Genomic DNA, 25,634 nt, shown 5'->3' on the forward strand with positions numbered 1-25,634 from the left:
GCTTATTAGCCTAAAGAAGAAAAGATTTAGAGGGATATATGATTTCTCTACCTTCAGATACCTGAAAGCTTATCTTATAGATCTATGGCCAGTGGGTAAAAGTAACGTAGGGTCTGAATGACAATTCAAACTCTCCAAAAAATGGAATGATCTGCTTCAGGATACAGTGAGCACCCTAACACTGCAAGTGTTTGAGCAGAGGTTACGTGGTCAGTTTGGGAGAATTAAAGGGAATTTGGGTAGGAGATGTCCTGCACACACTAACTCAGCTCTGTTTGTATAATTCTCTATTCTTTCTGAACAATTCCATTCTATTACTACTTCTCACTATTTCTATTCATGCATTGTACACATTTCTTGTTTTCCTAGTTCTATATATCTTTGCTCCCAAATCTCTTACCTATCTTCCTGCCCTGTCTTTCTGACTACTTGGCAACATCCTTTTTGCCCTCTTTCTCTAAAAAGTCTACCAGCCAGCTCAAATCTTATCTCTTCCTTGAAGCCTCCTTCAGCCACCATAACCAAAAGTGATCTCTCCATCCTCTGACTAGAATTCATTGTCCATACTGCTCATTTTTATCAGTGCCAGATCATGGACAGTCACAGAAAAAGGGAGGTCATCAGGGGTTGGGTTGTGTGACATGAGCTGGGTCATCAGAACAGAAAGCCCAGACCAGCTGGCAGACTAGGAGATGGCTATGATGAATTAGGCAAGTGAAACCAAGATTGGAATCTGGGAGTCACAAGGCCAAGTTCTGAATCATAGTAGACAGAAAAAACTCAGTATCCAGGTATTTAAACTGGACAAGAAGAAATTGGTAGAAAGCAAAAAGTAACCTAAGTTTATAAGTTTGAGGTTAAATCTGGGCACAAAGAAACAGGTTGGTAATGGAATGTCCATCAAGAGTTAGAAATAGCATCTCAGATTTGCAACAGATAGCAGGCTATATAGAATCAGGTCATAATATTGATTTCAGAACAAGGACTGCCTTCCATATTCCCTAGTCAAAAATATTCTTCCTGGTCTCATAGGGCATATTAATGCCCATTAAAGCATAGAAAGGTTTTTTTGTTTGTTTTATTTTATCATATAGTAGATTATAGATGACAATAGCAACAGAGGTCTCCTCTCTTTGGGAAATCCTCAAAGTTCTAACAATTTGTCACTTCACCTCAGTTTCCTCATCTGAACCTGCCAGCATTTGTCTGTATATCTAGCCTCCAGTTCGTTAGATGATAAGCTGCACTTTATTGTAAGCTTCTTGAAGGCAGAGACCATCTTTTGCCTCTTTTTGCCATAGTGCTTAGCCCAGTGCCTAGCACATAGTAGGTACTTAACAAATGTTTGTTGATTGATTGACAGTTCTAATCTACATGGATCATTGGAGTACAGCTCTTTACCATTTAAAGTTACTTTACCAGTCTCAGATTCCATTGTGCTTACTTCACATTTCCCTCCATTGCCCATATAAGAAAATGGATTTGAAGTTCTTAGTCCTGACCTCAGGAAATCCTAGCTCATCTACTCTCTTCTGTGTTCCTCAAAGCATATTCCATTCTTTCTGTCCTTTGCCTGTCTGAGCTATTAGGGGATAGTCTACCTCCCTCCTGTTCTTCAGACCAGTCATGCTTTGGTCTACCACATATATATTATGTGTGTGTATGTGTATATCTATCTATCTATCTGTCTGTCTATCTATCTATCTATCTATCTATCTATCTATCTATCTATCTATCTATCTATCTATCTATCTATCTCCATATAATCTTCTCTCCTCCTTTTAGTTCTATGGGACTTTGTTGTTGTTGTTGTTCTAGCCTGCTGCTCTCTATTGACCCTCTCAATACAGTCTTTGCAATGTGTAAAAATCGTATTTTGTAATGAGACTACGTCTCATTTATCTTTACTTAAACACTCTATCTTGAATCTAGAGATAGGACTAGACCTACGATTTCATTGGGATTCTAGATAAGGAAAGCCTCTCTATCTGCAGATCAGCACTTTCTGTGCTATATTAGAGAGTTGTCTAGACTCTACAGCACTGAGAGATTAAATGATCTATCCAGGGCCACACCACAATATGGGAACCTAGGTCTTCTTACCTTCAAGGGCAGCTCTCCCATTCAACACGCCACTTGTCATCTAGTAGATATGTAATAAATATTTGTTGACTGGCTGAATGAATGAATGAATCTGAAGAAGCAATCCATCCTTTTCACATTCCATTGCCTAGGTTTATCTGTAATAGACTTTGGTAGAGGAATTTTTTTAACATTTATTTTTTAAATATATTTTTAATAAATATTTTTAAAAATATTTTTACATTTATTTAAAGCTTATATTTACAATGAAACACCAAATACCCCTAGTAGATAGAAGAGAAACACATCACACATTTCCTAAATCTTCAAATGCATTTTTATCATTTTCTTTTTTAATTGTAAACTTGACAGCTTTCATATCCTGAACCACTCAAAAAAAAAGAACAGAAAAAAATTTGTATTGGAAACTGGTAACTTCTGTTAGAATATTTTGTCTTAAATTCCTATGTTAAATTTAATTTGTTCATCACAAAATTATTGAGAAAATGTGTTTCTATCTCATTTTGAACTTTTCTGCAAGAAGATTTGTCAGAGATAAAATTATCACAACTATCTCCTCTTGAGACAAATGCATCAAGACACGCACATTTTGTACTCTCACATAGACATTTATAGGTAAACTGTTTGGCTCCAATTAACTCACTTTTAAAAGAGTTCAGATAGACACTGTTATTTCACTTAAAATCTAATCAGCATTTCTATTTTCCTGTGGGTTTTTTCACTCCCAGACACAGTCATCAAACAGTTCTTGTTAAAGTGCTATTAAAATAACCCATCTTCCTTTGAGATAGATGAGACCATTGTGCAATGCAGTTTATGAGTCTTAAGCTCTGTAGAGGCCTGATGAAAAGATGCTTAGGAAAATTCAGTAGCTGTGAAATCCAACTATTTGTATGATATTTTATACAAGCATACTTCACTCTAGGCAGTAGATGTGCTCTGAAAAACATAATGGAGTTCAAATCATATTTTCCCATTGACTTATCATTTCTGAGATGCCACTGACAGACTGTCTCAGCTAATGAACTGTAAAACATAAGTGCTCAAAGGTATTTCCAATTTAAAGGATTCCACTAGTGAATCCTTTGACAGAAAGTATAATCCCCTGGTAATAATACTTCCTAATCTTATCAGCTTTGCAAGTTTGAATATGGAGGCATTTTGTTTTCTTTTCCATTATAGCTCTATTTCATGATTGTAAATATATGTGTTTAGTAAGTAACACTGGGATACAGCCTGGTCCAGAGAGTGGGCCTAGAAGCCAAGAAGACCTAGATTCACATTCTGCTTTTGACCTATATTGACTCTGTGACCTTAGACAAGTTACTCAAGCTCCCAGTGACCCAGGCAACTCTCTGACTATAAATCACAAATGTGGTGCCCCTCATTAATAATGGAGGCAGTTTCCACAAATTGAAGTCCCCTACATGGTGAAGATCACTGATTTCTTTTTTTTATTATTAATTAATTTGTTTTCAGTTTTCTACAATTACTTTCATATATCTTAGATATTTTCCCCTCCCTCCCCTACCTTATCCTACTTTCCTTCTTCCATCCCCCCTCCCTCCCTGAGTTGGTGTGCAATCTTATATAGGTTCTACATATACATTCTTATTAAATTTTCACCTTAGTCGTATTGCATAGAAGAATTAAAATGAGCGGAAGAAACCATGAAAACAACACAAAACAAAACATAACACAAGAGAAAATGGTCTGCTTCATTTTGCTATCCAATTCCATAGTTCTTTCTCTGAATTTGGAAGGCATTTTGCTTCAAGAGTCCACTGGGAATTTTTTAGGTCCTTACATTGCTGTGAAGGGCTAAGTCTACCCAAAAAATTCCTCGCATACTGTGGTTGTTGCTGCGTACAAAGTTCTTCTGGTTCTGCTCCTTTCACTCAGCATCAGTTCATATAGGTCCTTCCAAGCCTCTTTGAAGTCCTCCTGTTCATCATTTCATATAGCACAATGGTGTACCATTACATTCATATACCACCATTTGTTCAGCCATTCCCCAATTGATGGGCATGCCTTTGATTTCCAGTTCTTGGCCATCACAAAGACAGCTGCTATAAATTTTTTTGTACATGTGGGACCCTTTCCCATTTTTATGATGTCTTTGGGAAACAGTCCTAGGTTCAAAGGATATGCACATTTTTGAAGCCCTTTGGGCATAGTTCCAAATTGCTCTCCAGAATGGTTGGATCAGCTCACAGCTCCACCAACAATGAATTAGTGTTCCAACTCTCCCACATCTTCTCCAACATTTATCATCTTATCCTGTTTTATCATGTTAGCCAATTCGATAGATGTGATGTGGTACCTCAGAGTTATTTTGATTTATATCTTTCTAATCAATAGTGATTTAGAGCATTTGCCATATGACTATAGATAGTTTTAATTTCTTCCTCTGAAAACTGCCTGTTCATATCCTTTGACCATTTATCAAATGGAGAATGACTTGTCTTCTTGTACATTTGACTCATTTCTCTCTATATTTTAAAAATGAGGCGTTTATCACAGACGCTAGTTGCAAAAATTCTTTCCCAGTTTTCTGCTTCCCTCTTAATTTCCATCCCCCAATGGTTGCGTTGGGTTGTTTGTAAAAAAAACTTTTCAATTTAATATAATCAAACTTATCTTATGATGTTCCCTATCTCTTGGTTTCTCAAAAATTTCTCCATTCTCCATAAAACTGACAAATATAGTATTCCTTGCTCCCCTAATTTGTTTATAGTATCAATCTTTATACCTAGATCATGAATCCATTTAGACTTCATTCTTGTGTATGGTGTCAGGCATTGGTCTGTGCCCAGTTTTTGCTACACTGTTATCCAGTTTTCCCAGAAATTTTTGTCAAACAATGAGTTCTTATCCCAGAAGCTGAGGTCTTTGAGTTTCTCAAACAGTAGATTGCTATATTCATTTACTACTGTGTCTTGAGTACCTAATCTATTTCACTGGTCTATCCCTCTGTTTCTTAGCCAGTGCCAAGTGGTTTTGATGACTGCTACTTTATAATACAATTTGAGATCTGAGAGGGCTAGGCCACCTTCCCTAGCATTTCTTTTCATTAGTTCCCTTGATATTCTGGAGCTTATGTTCTTTCAAATGAATTTTGTTATTATTTTTTCTAGCTCTACAAAATAATTTTTGGCACTTTGGTTGGTATGGCACTGAAGAAGTTAATTAATTTAGATAGAATTGTCATTTTTATGATATTGGCTCAGCCTACTCATGAGCAACTGATGTTTTTCCACTTACTTAGATCTGTCTTTATTTGTGTGAAAAGTGTTTTGTAATTGTGTTCATATAGTCCCTGGGTTTGTTTTGGCAGGTAGACTCCCAGATATTTTATAGTGTATACTGTAACTTTAAATAGGATTTCTCTTTCTATCTCTTGCTGTTGGGCTTTGTTAGTAATATATAGAAATGCAGGTGATCTATGTGGATTTATTTTGTAACCTGCAACTTTGCCAAAGTTGTTTATTATTTCAAATAGTTTTTTACTTGATTCTCTGGGATTCTCTAAGTATATCATTATATCGTCTGCAAAGAGTGATGACTTAGTTTCTTCTTTGCCTATTCTAATTCCTTCAATTTCTTTTTCTTCTCTTATTGCTATAGCTAGCATTTCTAATACCATATTGAATAACAGTGGTGACGATGGACATCGTTGTTTCACCTCTGATGTTATTGGAAATTCATCTAGCTTATCCCCATTGCATATAATGGTGCTGCTGATAGGACTCCACCAATTTTCCCAAACAGTCTATATAATATTAGAATTAACTGGTCTCTAAATGTTTGATAAAATTCACTTGTAAATCCATCTGGCCCTGGAGATTTTTTCCTAGGGAGTTCACTGATGGTTTGTTCAATTTCTTTTTATGAGATGAGATTATTTAAGTATTCAACTTCCTCTTCTATTAATCTGGGCAATTAATATTTTTTAAAATAATCATCCATCTCATTTGGATTGTCAAATTTATGGGCATACAGGTAGGAAAACAATTTCTAATTATTGTTTTGATTTTCATTGGAGGTGAGTTCATCCTTTTCACTTTGGATATTGGCAAATTGGTTTTCTTCTTTCTTTTTTTTGATCAAATTGACCAAAGGTTTATCAATATTATTACTTTTTTCATAAAACCAACTCTTAGTTTTATTGATTCATTCAATAGTTTTCTTAATTTCAATTTCATTAATCTCTCCTTTGGTTTTCAGTATTTCTAATTTGATATTTACTTAGGGATTTTCAATTTGTTCTTTTTCTAGATTTTCAGCTGCATATCCAGTTTGTTGATCTCCTCTTTCTCTGTTTTATTCATGCAGGCATTCAAAGATATAAAACTTCCCCTAAGAACTGTTTTTGCAGTATTCTATAAGTTTTGGTAGGTTGTCTCATGATTGTCATTCTCTTGAATGAAATTGTTGATTGTTTCTATGATTTGTTGTTTAACCCACTCATTCTTTAGGATTAGATTATTTATTTTCCAATTAATTTTTGTTTTATCTTTCAATGGACTTTGATTACATGTAATTTTTATTGCATTATGATCTGAGAAGGATGCATTGACCATCTCTGCCTTTCTACACTGGATTGTGAGGTTTTTATGCCCTAGTACATGGTTAATTTTTGTATATATGCCAGGTACAGCTGAGAAAAAGGTATATTCCTTTCTCTCCCTATTCAGTTTTCTTCAGAGATCTATCATATCTACCTTATCCAGAGTTTTATTCATCTTCCTAACTTCTTTCTTGTTTATTTTCAGGTTAGATTTATCAAGTTGAGAGAGGAGAAGGTTGAGGTCCCCCGCCAGTATTGTTTTGCTGTGTATTCCTTCCTGTAACTCCCTTAACTTCTCCTCTAAGAATCTGGATGCAATACCACTTGAAGCACATATGATTAGTAATGATATTGCTTCGTTGTCTATGGTGCCTTTTAGCAGGATATGGTCTCCTTCCTTATCTCTTTTGATTAGATCCATTTCTGCTTTTGCTTTGTCTGAGATTAGGATTGCTACCCCTGCTTTTCTTACATCAGCTGAAGCACAATATATTCTGCTCCAACCTTTGACCTTTACCCTGTGTGTATCCCCTTCTTTTAAATGGGTTTCTTGTAAACAACATATTGTTGGATTATGGTTTTTAATCCATTCTTCTATCTGCCTCTGCTTTATGGGACAATTCATCCCATTCACATTCACAGTTATGATTACTATCTGTGTCTTTCCCTCCATCCTCTTTCCTCCCATTTATGATTTTAGTTCTCCCTTCCCCACCACAATAGTTTTAATTTTTCACCACTGCCTCCCTCAGTCTTCCTCTCTTCTTTCAACCCCCCTCCCTTTTACTCCCCTTTTCCCTCACTACTTCTTCCTTCCCTTTTAGCTTCCCTTCCCTTTTCCTCTCCTACTGCCTATAGAGCTAGTTAGATTTCTGTGCTTAACTGAGTTTGTTGTTCCCTCTTTGAACCAAGTCAGATGAGAGTAGATCTCAAGCAGTGCTCATCTCCCTCCCTTCTTTCCCTCTACTATAATATGTTTTTGTGCCTCTTCCTGTGATGTAATTTACCTTTTTCTGCCTCCTCCTTTTCACATCTCCCATTACAATCCCTTCACACCCTTAAATCACATTTTTATCATCACATCATTTAATTTATACCCACTTCCTCAATCTATGTATATCCCTTTTATATATCATAATAAATATACAATTCTCACGATTAACAAGTATCATCTTCCCTTATAGGGATGTAAACACTTTGCCCATATTGAATAATAAGGTTTTTTTTCCTGGTTTACCTTTTTATGCCTCTCTTGAGACTTGTGTTTGATGATCGAATTTTGTATTGAGCTCTGACCTTTTCATCAGAAAGGTCTGGAAATCCCTTATTTCATTGAATGTCCATCCCTTTGCCTGAAGTATTATGCTCAATTTTGCTAGATAATTGATCCTTGATTGTAGTCCCAGCTCCTTTGCCTTACAGAATATCATATTCCAATCCCTCCAATTTTTTAATGTAGAAGCTTCAAAGTCCCATGTGATCCTGACTGTAGTTCCTCAGTATTTAAATTATTTCTTTCTGGCTTCCTACAGTATTTTCTCCTTAACTTGATAGTTCTGGAATTTGGCAATGATATTCCTTGGTGTTTTCAGTTTGGGATCCCTTTCAGGAGGTGAATAGTGGATTCTTTCAATGACTATTTTGCCCTCTGGATCTAGGACCTCTGAGCAGTTTTCCTTGATGATTTTTTGAAAGATATTGTCCAGGTTCTTTTTTTCATCATGGCTTTCTAGTAGACCAATTATTCTTAGATTTTCTCTTCTGGATCTATTTTCCAAGTCAGTTGTTTTTCCAATAGGATATTTTACATCTTCTTTTAGTTTTTCATTCTTTAGTTTCTGTTTAACTGATTCTTGATGTCTCATAGTGTCATTAGCTTCTACTTGCCCAATTCTAATTTTTAACAGATTGTTTTCTTCAGTTAACTTTTCCATCTCCTTTTCCATCTGTCCAATTGTTTCTTTTAAGGAGTTATTTTCTCCAGTTTTTCTTTTTGTGTTTCCTTTTTCATTTGTCCAGTTGCTCTTTTTAACTTCTTCCATGATTTCTTTTTACATATTTTAAAAATCATTGACCAGTTTTTCTTCTCCTTGCCTAATTTGACTTTTAAAATCCTTCTTGAGCTCTTCCAAGAATGCTCTTTGGGCTTAAGACCAGTTCATATTCCCTTCTGAAGTTTCAGATGGGTGTACAGTCCCAATGTTGACCTCTTTGGTATTCATGTTTTGGTCCTTGTCCCCATAGAAAGATTCTGTGGTCTTATCTTTTCTGGTTTGCTTCCTGTTCATTATAATCACCCTTTTCCTGGCTTTTAAAGTGGATCTCTGTTTCTGGGGCACAGAGGGTTCTGTCCCACGGTTCCTGTACTTAGAACTTGAGGCTTTATGTGGCCTCTTGTTCTTTCAGCTAGAAGCTAAAATCTTGCAGCTTACCTGGTGCTGAGCTGAATGGTATGCCAAAGCAGAGGCCAGGTGAAGTTTTTCTGAGTTTCGGTGGCATTACCCTGAAGCTAGATGCATTAAGTATGGGGGAGGGCTGGTTCAGCCACAGGAGATCTAGTCTCCTGAGGTAGAGCATAAGCAAGCTCAGTAGTTGATGAACCCCATTTGCACTAGTGTCTTCCTGATTCTCCTTGGCTGAGCTGAAGCATGCCTGGGATCCTGGTGTTGGTGATTATGGGCTCCATGCCCCTGGGGCTCAGGATCTCCTCCTGGTTCTCTGAGGTGGGGCTGTCTAGACAGCTCCCATCCTGCACTGGTCCCCTTCAGCCACAGCAAGAGGGACCCCCCCCTTTGTGATTTTCCTAGCCTTATGGGCTGAGAGACTGTTTACCCCTTCTGCTGATCCCACTGTTCCTGGATTTTTCCTGGGGAAATATTCTCTGAGTTTTTCAAGGTCAACAAGGAGGGATATAATATTTACCAATCACTCCACCATCTTTACTCCCAGAAGTTCAAGTAGGTGACTTATAGACACTTAATCTGCGGGCTGATAGTCTCAGGAGCTGCTACTGCAGTTACCTGGGGTTCTGCAGTTCTCTCTTGCTCACTTCCACTGGACTCCCATCCTGGACTGAGATGTTTGAGAATCCACAGTGCTGCTGCTGCTTCAGACTGCCCAGGGCTTTCTGGGTGACTTTGCTATGGTGGCATCTGTGCTGGTATAGCCTGTGCAATCCTCCACAGCCGTGCAACAGATCCTTCCTGTTGACCTTCCAGGCTGTCCTATATTGGAAATCTGCTACACTCTGTCTCCTATTGTATTCTGCCCTTATAAAATTTGTTCACATTCTCTTTTTAGAGGTATCTGAAGGAATTTGTCTTAAAGCTTAGGTGAGTACTTGCTCTCACCCCACCATCTTGACTCCACCCCTTGAGGATCACAGATTTCAAACAACACAGTTCAGTCATTCTTGAATTTTGGATAGGGATGGTCAAGCCCAGAAGCAGCTGGATTTGTGATGTGTTCTATGATCACTCTTATTGGGAAAGATTTATATCACCTATTTCTAAAGTGGATATGATAATAGGACTTATTAATATACAGTTTGCTAAAGATCTCAGGTAATTTAGGGGTATCATTCATAGTATAATAATAAACTTTTTATGTTTTCCGTAGTACTTTATATACCTTGAGGCATCTAGGTGGCTCAGTAGATAGAGTTACCTGGCCTGAAGTCAGGAAGACCTGAATTCAAATTGGACTTTACACACAAGCTGTGTGGCCCTGGGCAACTCACTTAACTCTTTGCTTTAATCTACTGAATAAGGAAATGGCAAATTATTGTAGTATCCTTGTGTAGAAAATCCCATGAACAATATTGGTGTGCTATGATCTACAGGGTCACAAAGAGTCAAATATGACTGAACAACAAATTATATACTTTTCATATTGAGAAGGAAGAATTATTTGGTGCTGTAGATAGAGCACCAGACCAGAAGTCAGGAAGACATGAGTTCAAATGTGACCTCAAACACTAGTTTTGTGACCTTGGGCAAGTCACTTAATCTTGCTTGCTTCAGTTTTCTCATCTGTAAAATAAGCTGGAGAAGGAAGTGGCAAACCACTCCAGTTATCTTTGCCAAGAAACCCACAATGGGGTCACAAAGAATCAGACACTCCTGAACGGGTAATTATTGAGAAAGGTAATACAAGTATTATTATCCCCATTTTACAGGTGACAAAACCGATGCTGAGCAAAGTTAAGTGATTTACCATAATCACATAGTTATTAATTAGTAGAGCCCATGCTCAAACTCAGGTCTTTTGACCTCAACAAAACCAGTGCTCCTGCCATTATAACAGCACTGCTAAGTAGACAACTAATTGAATGTTTCTAAAGTTAAAAACTGGAAAACATCCCTGTTTCTTCTCTCTCCTTTCTCACCTAGTTTTTCACATGGACTTAGTCACAAAATGCTATGTTATTTTATGTGTCTTTGCCAGGAATCAAACAATTCTTTAAGAGGGAAAACCCTTCTTCAAGCTTTCAAGATTCTTTGAGAAAAAAATGGGGCAGAGAAGTCCTTCTACCCTTTATGGGAAAGGACTCATTGAAACCAAAAGGGCTACAATAGGATTTCTGCAAATTTTCCTGTTGTCATTTTCCACTACCTAAAGAAGACTGTGGGTTATTTGTTTTTTTAAATAGCTCTTATCCAACCACACATATGCACTGAGAAGCAAGGGCATAATTGTTGCTAATAAAAAGTAACATTGAGGATTAGACCAGGATACCAATCTTCAGGACCCCCAGTATACCACAAAAGAGCAGGAACTTCACAGGCATGGGTCATCTTAGTCTCAATAGGTGAGAGAGAGGTTTAATAATCTCCATTTACTAAATACTGAGACTGGAATAAGATTTTTTTTTTTTTTAAGGAGGGGATTTGAAGCCATTAATTTCCAGGGCCTTTCTTCAGAGGCCATTAATAAGTGTTATTTGTGAGAACAAACCCTAAAATGTGAAATAGTTTTAGAAAGAAATGTGTTAGGTTGTTTGGCAGAGAGAGAGAGAGAGAGAGAGGCAGAAACAGAAAGAGAGAGAGAGATGGAGAGAGAGTTGGAAAAAAGAGATGGCTCCCTTTTCGAGTCTTTATGAGGTTACATTATATAGAGTTCAGAAAAGAGCATAAGGACACTTTCCTGATTGGCCTCAAGTAGGCAGTAGGTAGTCTCCAAAAGAAGGGCAGTTGGAGATATGTATCAGCAAGTAAGTCAATCTCTTTTGGGGAACCCAAAACACAAACTTTGCATGGACCCAAAACCAGACCTAAAGGAACCCAAAACAAACACTGGCTGGGATCTAAGTAATCCTTACAACCATCTGGTTTCCCTGGAGCATTTTTGGTCTAAGCCTGACCTCTATAGTAAACTTTTTGGGTTAGACGATTTTTTAACCACATAAAGCTAAGTTCAAATAATATTAATAAATGAGAAATAATAATCTGCACAGGATTGCAAACATGCCTCCCCCGCCCCTTACCCACCCACCTACCCAGTGGTCTTATGTTAGCAGTCTCTGAAAGGTAAATATGTTACAAGATTGACATGAGTAGTGACCACACAATGGCCTTTGGGGGATGGACTTTATGGACTTTCCAAGGCAAAACATAATCACTTAGTAGAGACATTAGTGGCAGGGGGTGGCTAGGCAATGAAAGGTAGCAAAGCATTTTGAAGATAGCATAAAGCAAAAGGGCGAATGTATCTCTGAATACTCATAGTAAGGGTTTGATTTGCTGAGATTAGTACAGTACTTAGTACAATGCCCATCGCATAATGCTTATTTTCCAACAAACTGAGTCAGCCTTATTTAATCTCTTGTTGTATGTATATCATTATTATTGCTAGAGATAACATGCATCTACACAGTGTCTTTAACTTTTCAATGTTGAAATCAGAGACATTAGATATTGTCATCTATGACAATATTATGAGCAGACAAGGCAATTTTCCCCCCATGTGCAGAGAACTTGTAACAGATCTAAACTAATAGAGAAATGAATCTAGAACCCAGATCCCCTGACTCCCTACACCCATTTCACCAGTCTACACCATCAAGTTTTATAGCTATGTCGCCAAAAAGCATGAGTTTCTTTGTGTTTCCTTTTTGCTTCGCTATCCCAAGTCCTAATAGAATATGTCTATTCAAGTTTGCCCTCCAGTTCAACTTTACAATAAAGTTATAAGTATATAATGATGAGGCTTGGAACTGCAAGATCATTAGAACCTGATATAAGCCTGTTCACAAACAGATTTGTCAATGACCAATCAGAAATTTAGTAAATAAATCTTTTTTGGCCTTCATATCTGTCCTGAATATTTCATGAAAAATTCAAGGAATTTCTAATTAAATACATATTAGTATCCTGACTTTAAAAAAAATCTATATCACATCTGCAGCCTCACTCTTTTCTAACCATATCTTTTGGGAAAACTGGAGGAACCATTGAAACAAAGATTATATAGAGCACCTGAAAGACCAAATAACTTAATTTAGACTCATTTGGCATATACTTGGCTTGGGCACACACATGGTTTGTCCTGATCCATGTATCATTTAAAGAAATTTATTTTTGCTCACTTTTCAAATTATTATGGTTCATAAAAATAATAACTCATATTTATATATCCTTTAAAAGTTTACAAAACTCTTCCATCTGTTCATTCTTCAACAAATATTTATTTAGTACCTACTATGTGCAAAGTTGAGCTAACTAAAGTAATAGATAAGAGCACTGGCTTTGGAGTTAGAATGACCCTAATTCAAGTCTACACTAGCTCTGACTCATATTGTCTGTGTGAATGTGGGGAAGTCACTTAATATCTCAGTGCCACACTTAGCTCTCTAAGACTACACATGACAGATGAGTTGGAACTGGAGAGACTTGCCATGTTAGCTATAATAGTAATAAACTGACATTTTAATAGTGCAGGCACATAGTACCAAGTACTATGTACTTTTCAATTCTTATCATATTGATCTTCATAACAACACTGGGAGATAGGTGCTGTTATTGTCCACATTTTACAGATGAGGAAACTGAGGCAAACAATGGTTAAATGACTTGCCCCAGGTCACATAGCTAGGAAGTATCTGAGACCAAATTTGAACTCAGGTATTCCTGACTCCAGGTCTGGCACTCTATCTGCTGCATCACCTAGCTTCCAGCATTTATATAAGACTTTAAGGTTTAGAAAGAACTTTCCATATGTTAATTGGATGAGATTCCACTTTATGTCCCAAAATAGAAGTTATTGGAGATTGATGGCCACTCTTTATTTTAGCATAACTCAATACTATCTTAAACGCACCACATAGGGCAGCCATCCGTTGTATCAAATTCTGAGATGTTTCTATTGTCAGGGCACATGAGTTGACCCACTAGTGTCTTGGTTGCTCAGGCATATGGGACTGCCAGATATTTGTTTAATAATTCCATGGAACAGGACCAGCCCTTGACAAAGATTCTAATTAGGTGGAGTTTGTCTTTGGTGCCTCTCAATTCCTCATTCAAACCCTTTCCCCTTCCTTAATGTTCTTCCTTCCTCCTATCTCAAGTACCCAATGCTCAGTCATCTCCTCTGCAAAATTCCTATCAGATCTTGTTCTTGTTTCCTTCCTTCTCTCTAAGATGATGAATACATATCACCTTAAAATGTTACCCCCTCCAGTAGGTCTTTTGACAGTTATCAAAGTCAAGGGTGAAAGGGATTTAAATCTTGATTGTGGAATTTCAGGTACCAACCAAAGAATGTGAGATTGGGGGGAGAGAGTTAACCAGGACTTATGTGGCACCCCTGAAATTGTACCACATTGAAGATTATTTACTCAGTGTAAAACCATTCTGATAAGGAATGAAGAAATACTCCTCTGATACTATCCAACTTTTCTGAATCATGGAGTAGCCTGCATGAAAATTCTGGGTGTATGTTGTATAGACCTAGAGTTGAGTATTGATGTGATGCTGGGGGTCAAAGGATGACACATATATTTATATATGTGTAAACAGATGCCGTGAAGGACTATGAGTGTTAGAGATATACACTTTAAGGAGAAAAATGTGGAAATGCATGTACAAGAGGACAGTATGTCTATAAGCTGGAGAATGTATTCACCTTTATGCCTTATGTTTATATAAATCAAATTAAGACATTTGCTAACTACTATATACAGGACAGAGAGTCTGATGTAGTAGCTAGAGACCTAGATATAGTGTCAGGATAGAGACCACATGGATTCAAATCCTGTTACTAACTAGCTATATGACCCTGAGCAAGTTTGTGTTGCTCAGCTACCTTTCTGGTACTTCTCTCCTAAGTCATATAAAGCACCCATAAGTTTGCTTTAATGGAATGAGGGTTTGCACACTGGGAGTTCTCCTATGCTGATAAAATCATAGATCCTTTGCATTAGACCTGTCTTTGGTTCAACCCACTCCCCAGTGATGATGAGGGAACTCACTATTTCATGAAGCAGCCAATTCCATTTTTGAACAGCTCTAATGATTAGGAAGTTCTTCCTTGTGTTGAATTCTAACTTACTCTTTATTACTTCTATGCATTTGTTCTATTTCTGCACTCTAGAACAACACAGAAGTCTGATCTATCTTCCACGCAACCTTTTGGAGACAATGATCATCAACCCCACCCCCAAAATTCTTATTCTCTAAACTCAATGTCCTCACTCCCTTCATTAGCATCATTGAACCAAAAGCATTATCAGCTGTTACTCTCAGGAAGTGCCTGTTTAGGGATGGTGTTAGGGTTAAGACTTACATAAACTCATGCTGAGGGAAATGAGCAGAACCAGGAGAACATTATACACAGTAAGAGCCACAGTGTGCAAGGACTGTTTCTGAAAGAAATAGCCCTTCCCAGCCATGCAAGAATCTCAAATATTTCCAAAGGACTGTTGATACAAAATGTCATCCATATCTGGAGAAAGAACCATAGAGACGGAATGCAGAATGAAGCAGATTACTTTCTCTTTTGTTATGTTTTGATCTAGTTTTTCTCATGGTTTCTCCCATTTGTTTTAATTCTTCTATGCAACATGACTAATATGAGAATGTATTTAATAAGACTGTGTGTGTAGAACACATATAAGATTGCGTACTATCTTGGGGAGGGAGAGAGAGAAAATTTAAAACTTATGGAAGTGATTGTTGAAAACTGAAAGCACATAAATTAATTAAATAAAAAAAAAAAAGAAGTGCATGGTTACTGTAAGTCCATGTTACTGGAAATGAATAGCTATGCTTTATTTTGCCTCTGTGGAACTCTTTTTCAAAAGAGACACAGGTGATAGTCCAGACTTTGTAGGATTCAAAATAAGTGCCCATTCCTCCTAAAGAGAGCAACTGTGCCATGGGGTTTTAGGGTGCTGTTGGATGATTTATGTCATTCTCTACAATCTGTTGCTTGGTACTTTCTATAAGCAATGCCAAGGCAAGGTGGTTGCAAATGTCATCTATGTTTGACTGCTTCCTCTGTTAGGGGAAAAATATGATGTCAGATACCATAAGCTTCTTGTGGCCAGTTTATTAAAAGATCGTGGACAGTGCAACAAAATGCCTGTGAGAAAAATTTGTGAAGTTATTATTTTTGAGAATTTCCTTTTTCCTTTCTTCCACTAGATATAGCCAATGGTACCAGTTCAGGGGGGTACCGCCCACCTCCTCGAACAAGAGAAGTCATCATCAACGGCCAGACGGTGAAACTCAAATACTGTTTCACCTGCAAGATTTTTCGTCCTCCTCGTGCCTCTCATTGTAGCCTTTGTGATAACTGCGTAGGTGAGTAGGAAGAGAAACTCTGTGTGTGTGTGTGTGTGTGTGTGTGTGCGTGTGTGTTTTCAGTCTGTAGAATGCTTATGTTCAGGTTTCTGTCAAAAGGAGAGCCACTTTCACATGAGCAGACACTGTGTTAAAGGGAGCTAGCTATAGACACTTCTCTTAGGTCCTTCTAGAGTGAAAAACCCAAAAGGAATTTAGGCTTTGAACAAAGATAGCCTCTTGTCATTGATCCCAATTCTCTAGGCTTGAGGTTCTTAGACTGTTTCCTTAGTCATAAATAACTCTCTCTCTTTGCTTGCCTTTCTCTCTCTCCTTCCCTCCCACCCTCCTTCCGCCTTCTGCCTCTCTCCCTCTCCTCTATCCCCTTCCTTCCCTCTCTCTTCTCTTTTTCCTTTCTTCTCTCTCTCCTCTCCTTTCCTCTCCTTCTTCTTCCTTCTCTCTCTCTCTCTCCCTCCCTCACTCTTCCTCTCCCTTGCAGTATGGTTGATGTCCAGATATATCCTATGAGAAAGAGAGTGTATCCCTCCTTAGATTCATCTCTCCAAGTGCAAAGGGCCTATAAAGGACAGGGAAGCTGACAGCAGCCATAGGAGAAGCAAGAGGCAGAGTTGGTTTTTTTGCCTTAAGATTCTGTGAACGTCTAAGGCTGGAGACCTGATACTACCAGTAGGTGACTCAGTCATAGGATCATACAATCACAAATTTAGAACTAGAAGGGACTTCAGAGGCTGTCTGTTCTAACCCCCTCATTTGATAAGTGGTGGAAACAGTCTCTGAGAGATTAAGAGACTTACCTAAGGGGCTGCACAGCTTTCGGCTGTCCAAGTTAAGATCACCTCAGGTTTTCCTGACTCTTCATTATGCCACAGTCCTTTCCTCCTTTAAATCCTCAGGAACAGCTGAGGCAGGGACAGAGAGTTATGGAATGGATTGTGGGCCATGTAACATTACATATAGGTCTTTATATTTAGAAGCCCCAGTTTTGATGCTGACTGGGAAGTTTGTCCAGAGGAAGAAATATTGAAAAAGGGTAGAGATCCCTTACACATCCCCGCCACAGAATCAGGAGCCAAGTATGGAAAGTACAGAAAGATCCCCAATCTTAGTTTGGAGACTTCTTAGTGCTATTAAAAGGTAGATAAAATCATAGGATGATAACTCTAGAGCTAGAAAGGACCCAAGCAGCCATCTAATCCAATCATTCATTTTAAAGATAAGGAAACTGAAGCTGTGGGAGACTAAGTGATTTGTGCCATGTCACATAGGGCTCTCTGACTCTAGGCGCTGTTCTCTTTCGTTATCTTTTTTTTTTTTTTTTGGCATATTCTGCATCTCATGGATTTAAACAACGTGCTCCATGTTTTATTTTATTTTATTTCAATTTGACATGTCTTTTTAAAAAATAATATTTTACTTTCTCCAATTACATGTAAAAACAGTTTTTAACCTTTGTTGTCTTTTTAAGTTTTGAGTTCAAAATTCTGTCCTTTCTTGCATTCTCTCCCCTCTCTCTGAAACAGTAAGCAATCTGATATAGGTTATACATGTGCATCTTTCATTGTATCTTTCTGGCTTCTGACATTTATATAACCCAAAATTCCTCCAAAGTGTGTTTTGTAGTCCTTTTGAAGTCCTTCTATAAAAGTGGGTTGAAGATTACAGCTGATGACCCTTGAAGTCCCCTGCATCCTTGGAGAGTTGTGATTGTGTTCATTCATAGACTGCCCACTGTTTGTTCCCTAAATCTACAGACAATTTCCTTTTACTGGGCTAGATAGAACTCATTAACTCATTAACTCACAGAAGTCATTATCATCAGGCAGCATCAGAAGTTAAGCTGGGCATCAGCATTCATGAAACATAGACAGAAGAAAAAGGGGGGGAGGAGGCAATGTAAGAACATAACATAAGAATTTTTATACTGGATCAGACCCACATTCCCTCCATCTATCCCTGTATTCTATCTCTGATGGAGACAACCAGGGAATTTTTTTGGAGATGTGATTGTGCTCCGTGAAGTGAACCTCAAGGTCATGAACTTACCCCAAAGCACCACTAGTAATTCATCCCTTAATAAGAAAATTATTAATCTGTCATTGGTTAATTTTTTTAAAACCCTATTTCTATTGACACTCAGTTTAATAACAAGTTCCATAATTTTAGTGCTCACTGTTCAAAGTAGTTCTTTTTTTTTTTTTTGCTTTGTCCTCATTTACTTCATCCTATTTCTAGTATACTGTGATTTGTCATGAAGTGCAAGTTTGTCCTTTCTGTGCCCTTCACAGTTTTATAGACTCTCATCATAACAGATCTTAGCTTTCATCTCTCCAGACGGAAGATTCCTAATCTTTTTGTCTCTTCTCATTGGGCACTCCTCTGTGTTCCCTTGATCATTTTACCCTGCTATGAAGCTTTCCAAATCAGTTAGGTCCTTCTAGAGGTCTGACAACAAGGATTCTATAGAGTTCTGGTTCTCCAGACCTCTTGGAAGACATTTTTAAAATTGAATTATGAAAATATTTAATTGGTATTTAACCCACAAAGACAGCATCACAGTGGCAATTTTTTAGGAAAGTGAATTATGTTGCCTTTTTGGTTTCTAAAATCCTTCCTGATAATTCCCACCATTCTGCTAGCCCCATTTGACTGAAGGAACCTGCTGGGGAAATGTCAACAGGGAACATTCCATAATGACTCCCAAGGCCCTTTGCTGAATGCTCATTAACCTTCTTCCTAAGGCAGGGGTGGGGAACCTGCAGCCTTGAGGCCACATTTGGCCTTCCAGGTCCTCGGGTATAGCCTTTTGACTGAGTCCAACTTTTACAGAACAAATGCTTTTATTAAAGGGATTTATTCTGTGAAGTTTGGATTCTGTCAAAGAGCCCCATTTGAGGACCTGGAGGGCCATGTATGGCCTGGAGGGGATAGTGTCCCCACCTCTGTCCTACGGGTTTAATTTTGAATTATTTCCTACCAAAATGAAGGCAATCCCTAAACAAATTGTCCACTTTGAAGCTCAGCTGCCATTTGTATAGATTAACTCTGTGTTTGTAGATAATGCTGCTTCTGTAGAGTTCCCTGAGATTTATCCTTGTTGGCTTGGCATGTTGGAAGCTATAAGATTGTGATGTCATTTGCAAACCTGAAGCAGTCCTTGGGTCTTCCTCTTATATACTATTTATGAAAACTTTGACTGCGACTCATTTTTATTCTTATCTCTGAGATCCCAACATTTACCCTTTCTCATACAGAAAATGGCCTGTTTTACCCAATAACTTATTTTTTGTTTCTGAGTTAGTTTCCTTTCCATGATAAAATATTCTCTGCCATTCCACAGTGATTCAGTTTTTAAAATAATTTTTGGAGTAGAATATCAGCAAGGGCTTTCTCCCCAATATGTAAGTTATTTGTATTTCTTCCCTCTTGTCCATGTTTTCCTATGTTTATTCTCCTAGGTCCTCATCAAAATATCATTTCCTCTTTCCCCATTATTTTTATATTGCTAAAATTTCAATGATGCTAGTTTTTCGTTTCTGTTTCTTCTAACCTGCTAGTAGTAATATTCACCAGTATCTAGCTTTAAATATATCCTCTGAACCCCTTTTTAAAAATGAGAACCACCTTGGCAATCTACTAGTCCTTCAGGATGGTGGCTAAGATAATACGCAGAAAGAGTTTTGGCTTCCACACTTCGAGAAAGATGTAGTTTTTGACTTCTACCAATATTTAATTGGCATTTAACCCACAAAGAGGGCATGTATGCAAAAGAGAATTATAGTGTCTAAGATAATATGCACAAAGGATAAAAGAGAGTAAGAGGAAAAAGAGAAAGAGAGAAGGAGGAAAAGGAAGGACAAAATAAATGAGTATATGTGGTGAATAATAATAGAATAATATCAGCACCTTTATCAGGTACCACTGAGAGCTACAGGCGGCCTGACCCTGGAACTATGGGTCCTGCCCCATGGAGAAGATAGGAGGCTGACTTTAAAATCGGATACACACCAAACTGACCCCTACTTCCCTCTCAGAAAAGAACACAGATATTCAAACCTGTCTCATTTTGGTTTTCCAACTAATTAGACTAAATTTGGGGATTAGCATGACTGATTAGCACACTAGTGATCTGGACCTTTTGTGTTCAACAAAACAACATGGAAAGCAGATGTTGCCAACCAGGAAGTGTAATTGCAGAGTTTGCTATAGTTATATTTTTAGAGAGAAAGCATTTATTGAAAGAATTCTACTTTTCTTGCAAGATAAAATCTGAGCAGAACACTGGAAGCCAAGAATGGAAATTGCAGCATCTTTTCTTCTTATAATGAATTGGTAGATGGTTCCTTGGTACAGTATGTAGACGTCACTTTTGCATCATGAGGAAGAAAAAAAGCAGCATTACCAGGCAATGAGGAATACATTTTTATTCATTGAAGAGAATTGAATCCAATATAAAATAATATGGGCTTAGCCTGTTTAATTGGAGGCTTTTAGGTAATCTAAACCTTTTTAAAGAATAAATCAATCTTTTACCCATCAGTAACAGGAGAACTGCAACAGGAAATATGTGAGACCTCCTCTATGTCAGATGACTTTTAAACAAGCTGGAGACATGACACTGCTTTACCTGGATTGTGGTGGGATTTAAATCACAATTGATAGCAAGCAGCACTGGTAACATTAAATTGAATTGAGCTACAGTATTTTTTTTTCTTTTACATCAGAAGATTTGACATATTTAGTATAGAATATTTTGGATTTTTTTTCAGTTAGCTAATATTTGAAACTGTAATTTTTAAAACAAACAATTGGGGCTGTAGTTCCAGAAATTCTTTGTCAATTTCTAATTTTTGTTGAGTCACCAAAGAATAATAATGATAGCATTTTGTATACCACTTCAAAGTCTACTAAGTTTCTACATGTTATCTCTTTGATCCTCACAACAACCCTGGATGTAGGTGCTATTAATATCTCCTGAATAAATTAAGGTTAAGTGACTTGCCGAGAGTCTCATATTGAAGGCCAGAAGACTCAGGTCTTCCTGACTTCAAATACAACACTCTAGTCACCTTAATTGTCTTCAGGATGCAGCTCAGGTGAGCAGAAGTCTGGACTTAGAAATTCTGCTCAAGTCATTGTTATCAACTAAATGTGTGCATCAGGAATATTTTCATGGTACGTAGCACCAGAAAAAAGTATAACTCCTTCATTTTTGTCTGCCATCTTTTTCCCAGAACTTGAAGTTTGAGACTTCTTTTCCTGGTGGACACAAGTTTCTGTGGCTTAAAGCATGTCATGGTATCTTACCAAAGCCCTTTGCTCCACTTAACATGCATTTCCAACCCTATAGGCCTCCTCCTTTCCTCCTTTCCACTAATTGTCCCCTTCATCTTATTCAATATAACCCAAATGGAAACAAGCCTGCAGAAAAACTGTTCTATCTAGTTTATGGTTGAACACAAAGGACTAAAATTACTTGTAAAGTGGCACATTCCAACAAGCTTTTGCAACCATAGGATGCCAGAATTGTGGAGAGAAACAGGAATTATTATAAACCTTCAGAACACAAGCCAGTTGTCAATCCAGAGGTAGGTTCCTGGAGTTGTAATGCAGAATGTAAATAAGATTTCAGATTCTCCTTCTCAGTTCTTGGTCAAACAGAAGACTCAGGCATTGAGTTAGTCAATTCTGGAAGGATTCTATCTGTATTATCTGGGGGCATTGCTCAGGCTGCTGTTAAGAATGAGAAATTCAATTCAGTTCCTTGGTCTGGTACAGGGGTAGGGAATCTGTGACCTGGGGGCCACACTTCCAAGACAGAAAAGATTGAAAATAATTTGGTCATAAGGACATAATTAGCATGAAGGTGGCCCAGCTCTTGGTGTGTTCATCCTTCGTTGCTGAAGAAGACCATGCCATTAGAGAAATAATGACATGACTTCCACTTGACTTTGTTTTGAGTGAGGGAGGGCTGTGCAGGTCACCAGCCTCACTTCTCCTCCAGAACTGTCTGAATCCAGTGGCCAAATATTCATCAGGATGACTAGAGATGATCCAGGATGAGGCAACTGGGGTTAAGTGACTTGTCCAAGGTCACACAGCTAGTGAGTGTCAAGTGTCTGAGGTGAGATTTGAACTCAGATCCTCCTGACTCCCGCACTGGTGCTCTATCCACTGCACCACCTAGCTACACCTCCGGCTCTTGGTGTCATCTAGATGGAAGCCCTTCATCATGGTGGAGGGTGAGGTTGTAGGAAGTAGGAGAAAGGCAGAAAAATGTCCTAGAGAAGCCTGGGGCTTGCACATTTAACCTTTACCTAAAAAATATAATTCTTTAACTCCACTATTTACATGAACTCTGAACTTACATCGAGTTGAAACTATTTACAGTTGCCAGATATGATTTTGGCTCCCTCCATCTATCCTTATTTCCCATGCTTTTTATTTTGTCACATGTTCCCTTCTTGGGGATCCTTATTTGTCGTTCTGTGATTCCTTCTATTCCCTCCCACTGTTTCTTCCATATATTTTTTGTCTTACTTCTAGTTATGCCTAGAACCATCTTTCTTTACTAATTTGACTAGCTGTTGCCTCTTCTAGCAAATCTTTTTTAAAAGCCTTGTACCTCACTAATATTTAATATTTATTATACTACAATACTGATTCCTCTAAGCAACAGACATTGGTTAGCCTAAGGCAACTAACAAAATGAAAGTAAAATCTAATAAGTTTTCTCATCTTTCATAAGCGTTCATCTCTTAAGCTAATGATTATGCCATTCTCCTAAATTTATATAGACTTCATAAAAGTCTTATTCCAATGACTTTTCATGGTGCTATGATGACCCTGAACCTTCAAAGGCTTATAGTGATGTCAAACTCAAATAGAAACAGGGATTGAAATGTACATAAAGGGTCATTGGCCACATATTGACTTAGAAAACCATGTGTTTATATTTTTAATTAATTAATTTTGTTAAATATTTCCAAATTACATTTTAATGTTATGGTTCTGGCTGAACTTGGGAATGATGTAGGCTGTATGAGCCCTGTGAGCCACATGTTTGACATCTCTGGTCTACTGAATTCCATCAAGAGGTAAAGATTTTTAATATGATCCAGGCAATAAACTGGGTTAACTGTAAAAGGACCAGTCTAGCTAATGAACAAGCAGGCTCATCATTAGTAGGCTGATCACTGGGTGATAAATTCTTTGAGCACAGGAATCCATGAAACACAAACAAAGTTCAAAATGTCTCTTAATCCTGTGCAACCTCTGTATGTTTTTGTGGTAATGGTGGTAGAGAGTAGAAAAGAGAACAGGGGATGTTAAGAATCACAGAATTCTGTGATCTTGTGTGTGTGTGTGTGTGTGTGTGTGTGTGTGTGTGTGTGTGTAAGTATACACATATGCTAACTATTTCTAATGTATATTATGTATTTAATATTTATTTAATATGTATTTAATATGTGTATTAATCACTGCATTATTCAGTTTCAGTCGTGTCTGACTCTTTGTGACTGATTAGGGTATTCTTGGCAGAGATACTGGAGTGGCATACCAATTCCTTCTCCAACTTATTTTATAGATGAGGAAACTGAGGCAAAGAGGGTTAAGTGATTTGCCCTGAGTCACAAAGCTAGTAAGTGTCTGAGGTCAGATTTGAACTCAGAAACATGAATCTTCCTAACTCTAAGCCCAGTACTCTATCCACTGTACCACCTACCTGCCCCTATTAATCACTGTATTTCAATATAATTGATTTCCTTTGTAATCCCTATGTATTTTATGTTACGCATTTTGAAAACATTATTCTGAGAAAGGGGTCCATAGGCTTCAGCAGACTGACAAAGGGGTCCAGGGCAGAAAAAATGATCAAGAACCTCTGGTTTAGCCCATTCACATTAAATTGTTGGTGCTCTAAATTGGTGTTCCTCCTCCGATCACCAACAAGTTGACATAATACTAAAGGAACTGAACCATATTGACATTGACATTCTTACTATAAATAAAACCTGAAAATGTAAGGACATTGCAGTATTTCACAAAGACAGGTTTGGGTTGGTTTTTTGGTTTTGTTTTTTTTTTTTTTTTTTTCGGAAATCCTGCTCAGCTTGCAAGCAACTTTACCAGCTTGCAAAATTGTCACTGACCTTTCACACATTTTTCAAGGCTTTTGCAATGGTGTATTTCATAGCAGTAAATGTCTCCAGACTGAAAAAACCTAGTAACCTTCTAGTGGTTTGTGTTTGCCATTTTTATTAAAATCTTCACTTGCCTGTCAACCCTTAGAAGCTGCATTCATTTCACAATGGAGAAAGAGCTTCTTTCAAGGAGCAGGATCAGATCACAATATAGCAATTTATCCATTATCTTTAACTGATTGTTTTGGGTTCAAGGGGTAGATACCAGAGCCAACTCAGTTCTCCTGTCTTTTGATCATGTTCCCTGTCCTTTTTTCCACTCCTCATCCACCACCACAACCTCCCCTCCCAATCCTATCCTAGCTGTGGACAAATCATTTTACCACCATTTTACAATTCATAAAATTTAGTTTTTCTCTAAACCCTGATAGAAATGCTAAAAGCATCAAAACTTCCCTCCCCATTCTAGAGTATGTTAAGAATAAACCCCCTTTGGCAAGAAGGGGAAGAAATGATCACATCTGCTTCACTCTTAAATCCTTCTCTCCAGTCTATCCAGGATGATCTTGAGAGTTGCACAGTGACCATGGAAAATTGATGGTCTACCTATGGAGTTTTTAGGTGCACAGACTTACTGCATGAACAGCCTCTGAAAAATTCAGCAGAGTTAACTATTGTAGTAGCAGAGCTATCACAAAAGGCCTGTTTCCTGTTTTCTTATACTCTTCCCCTATTCCATTCTAGTGATATCATCCTTTGGGGTGTCCAAGATGCCATAGGATATAGCAGTGCCCATGCAAACAGAGGGTGAAAAGAGACAGATTCTCATCTTACTTAGTTGAAAACCAACTGTATAACTTCCCCTTGCACTTCCCTTCCCCCAACCCCAGTCAGGAGCTATCTCCTATTTAAGGGCAAGAAAAATTAGAGAGCACATCTATTTTTGTGGATCTATATTTACACTTAACATACATGTATATCTACCCATCAGCATTCTTTGAGATAACAAAAGGAAATAGA

At 37.7% G+C, this 25,634-nt stretch overlaps 1 protein-coding gene across 4 annotated transcripts in view; it reads left to right on the forward strand.

Moving 5' to 3' along the window:
* Positions 1-25,634, forward strand: part of ZDHHC14 (zDHHC palmitoyltransferase 14) — a 336,782-nt gene that overhangs the window by 228,702 nt on the left and 82,446 nt on the right. For all 4 annotated transcript variants that reach the window (XM_072643782.1, XM_072643784.1, XM_072643783.1 and 1 more), the window contains exon 3: positions 16,315-16,473. In XM_072643782.1, the coding sequence (XP_072499883.1) occupies positions 16,315-16,473 (159 nt within the window). The remainder of the gene's footprint in view (positions 1-16,314; positions 16,474-25,634) is intronic.

This window comes from Notamacropus eugenii, chromosome 2, assembly GCF_028372415.1.
Source record: "Notamacropus eugenii isolate mMacEug1 chromosome 2, mMacEug1.pri_v2, whole genome shotgun sequence".
NCBI classification, from domain to species: domain Eukaryota; kingdom Metazoa; phylum Chordata; class Mammalia; order Diprotodontia; family Macropodidae; genus Notamacropus; species Notamacropus eugenii.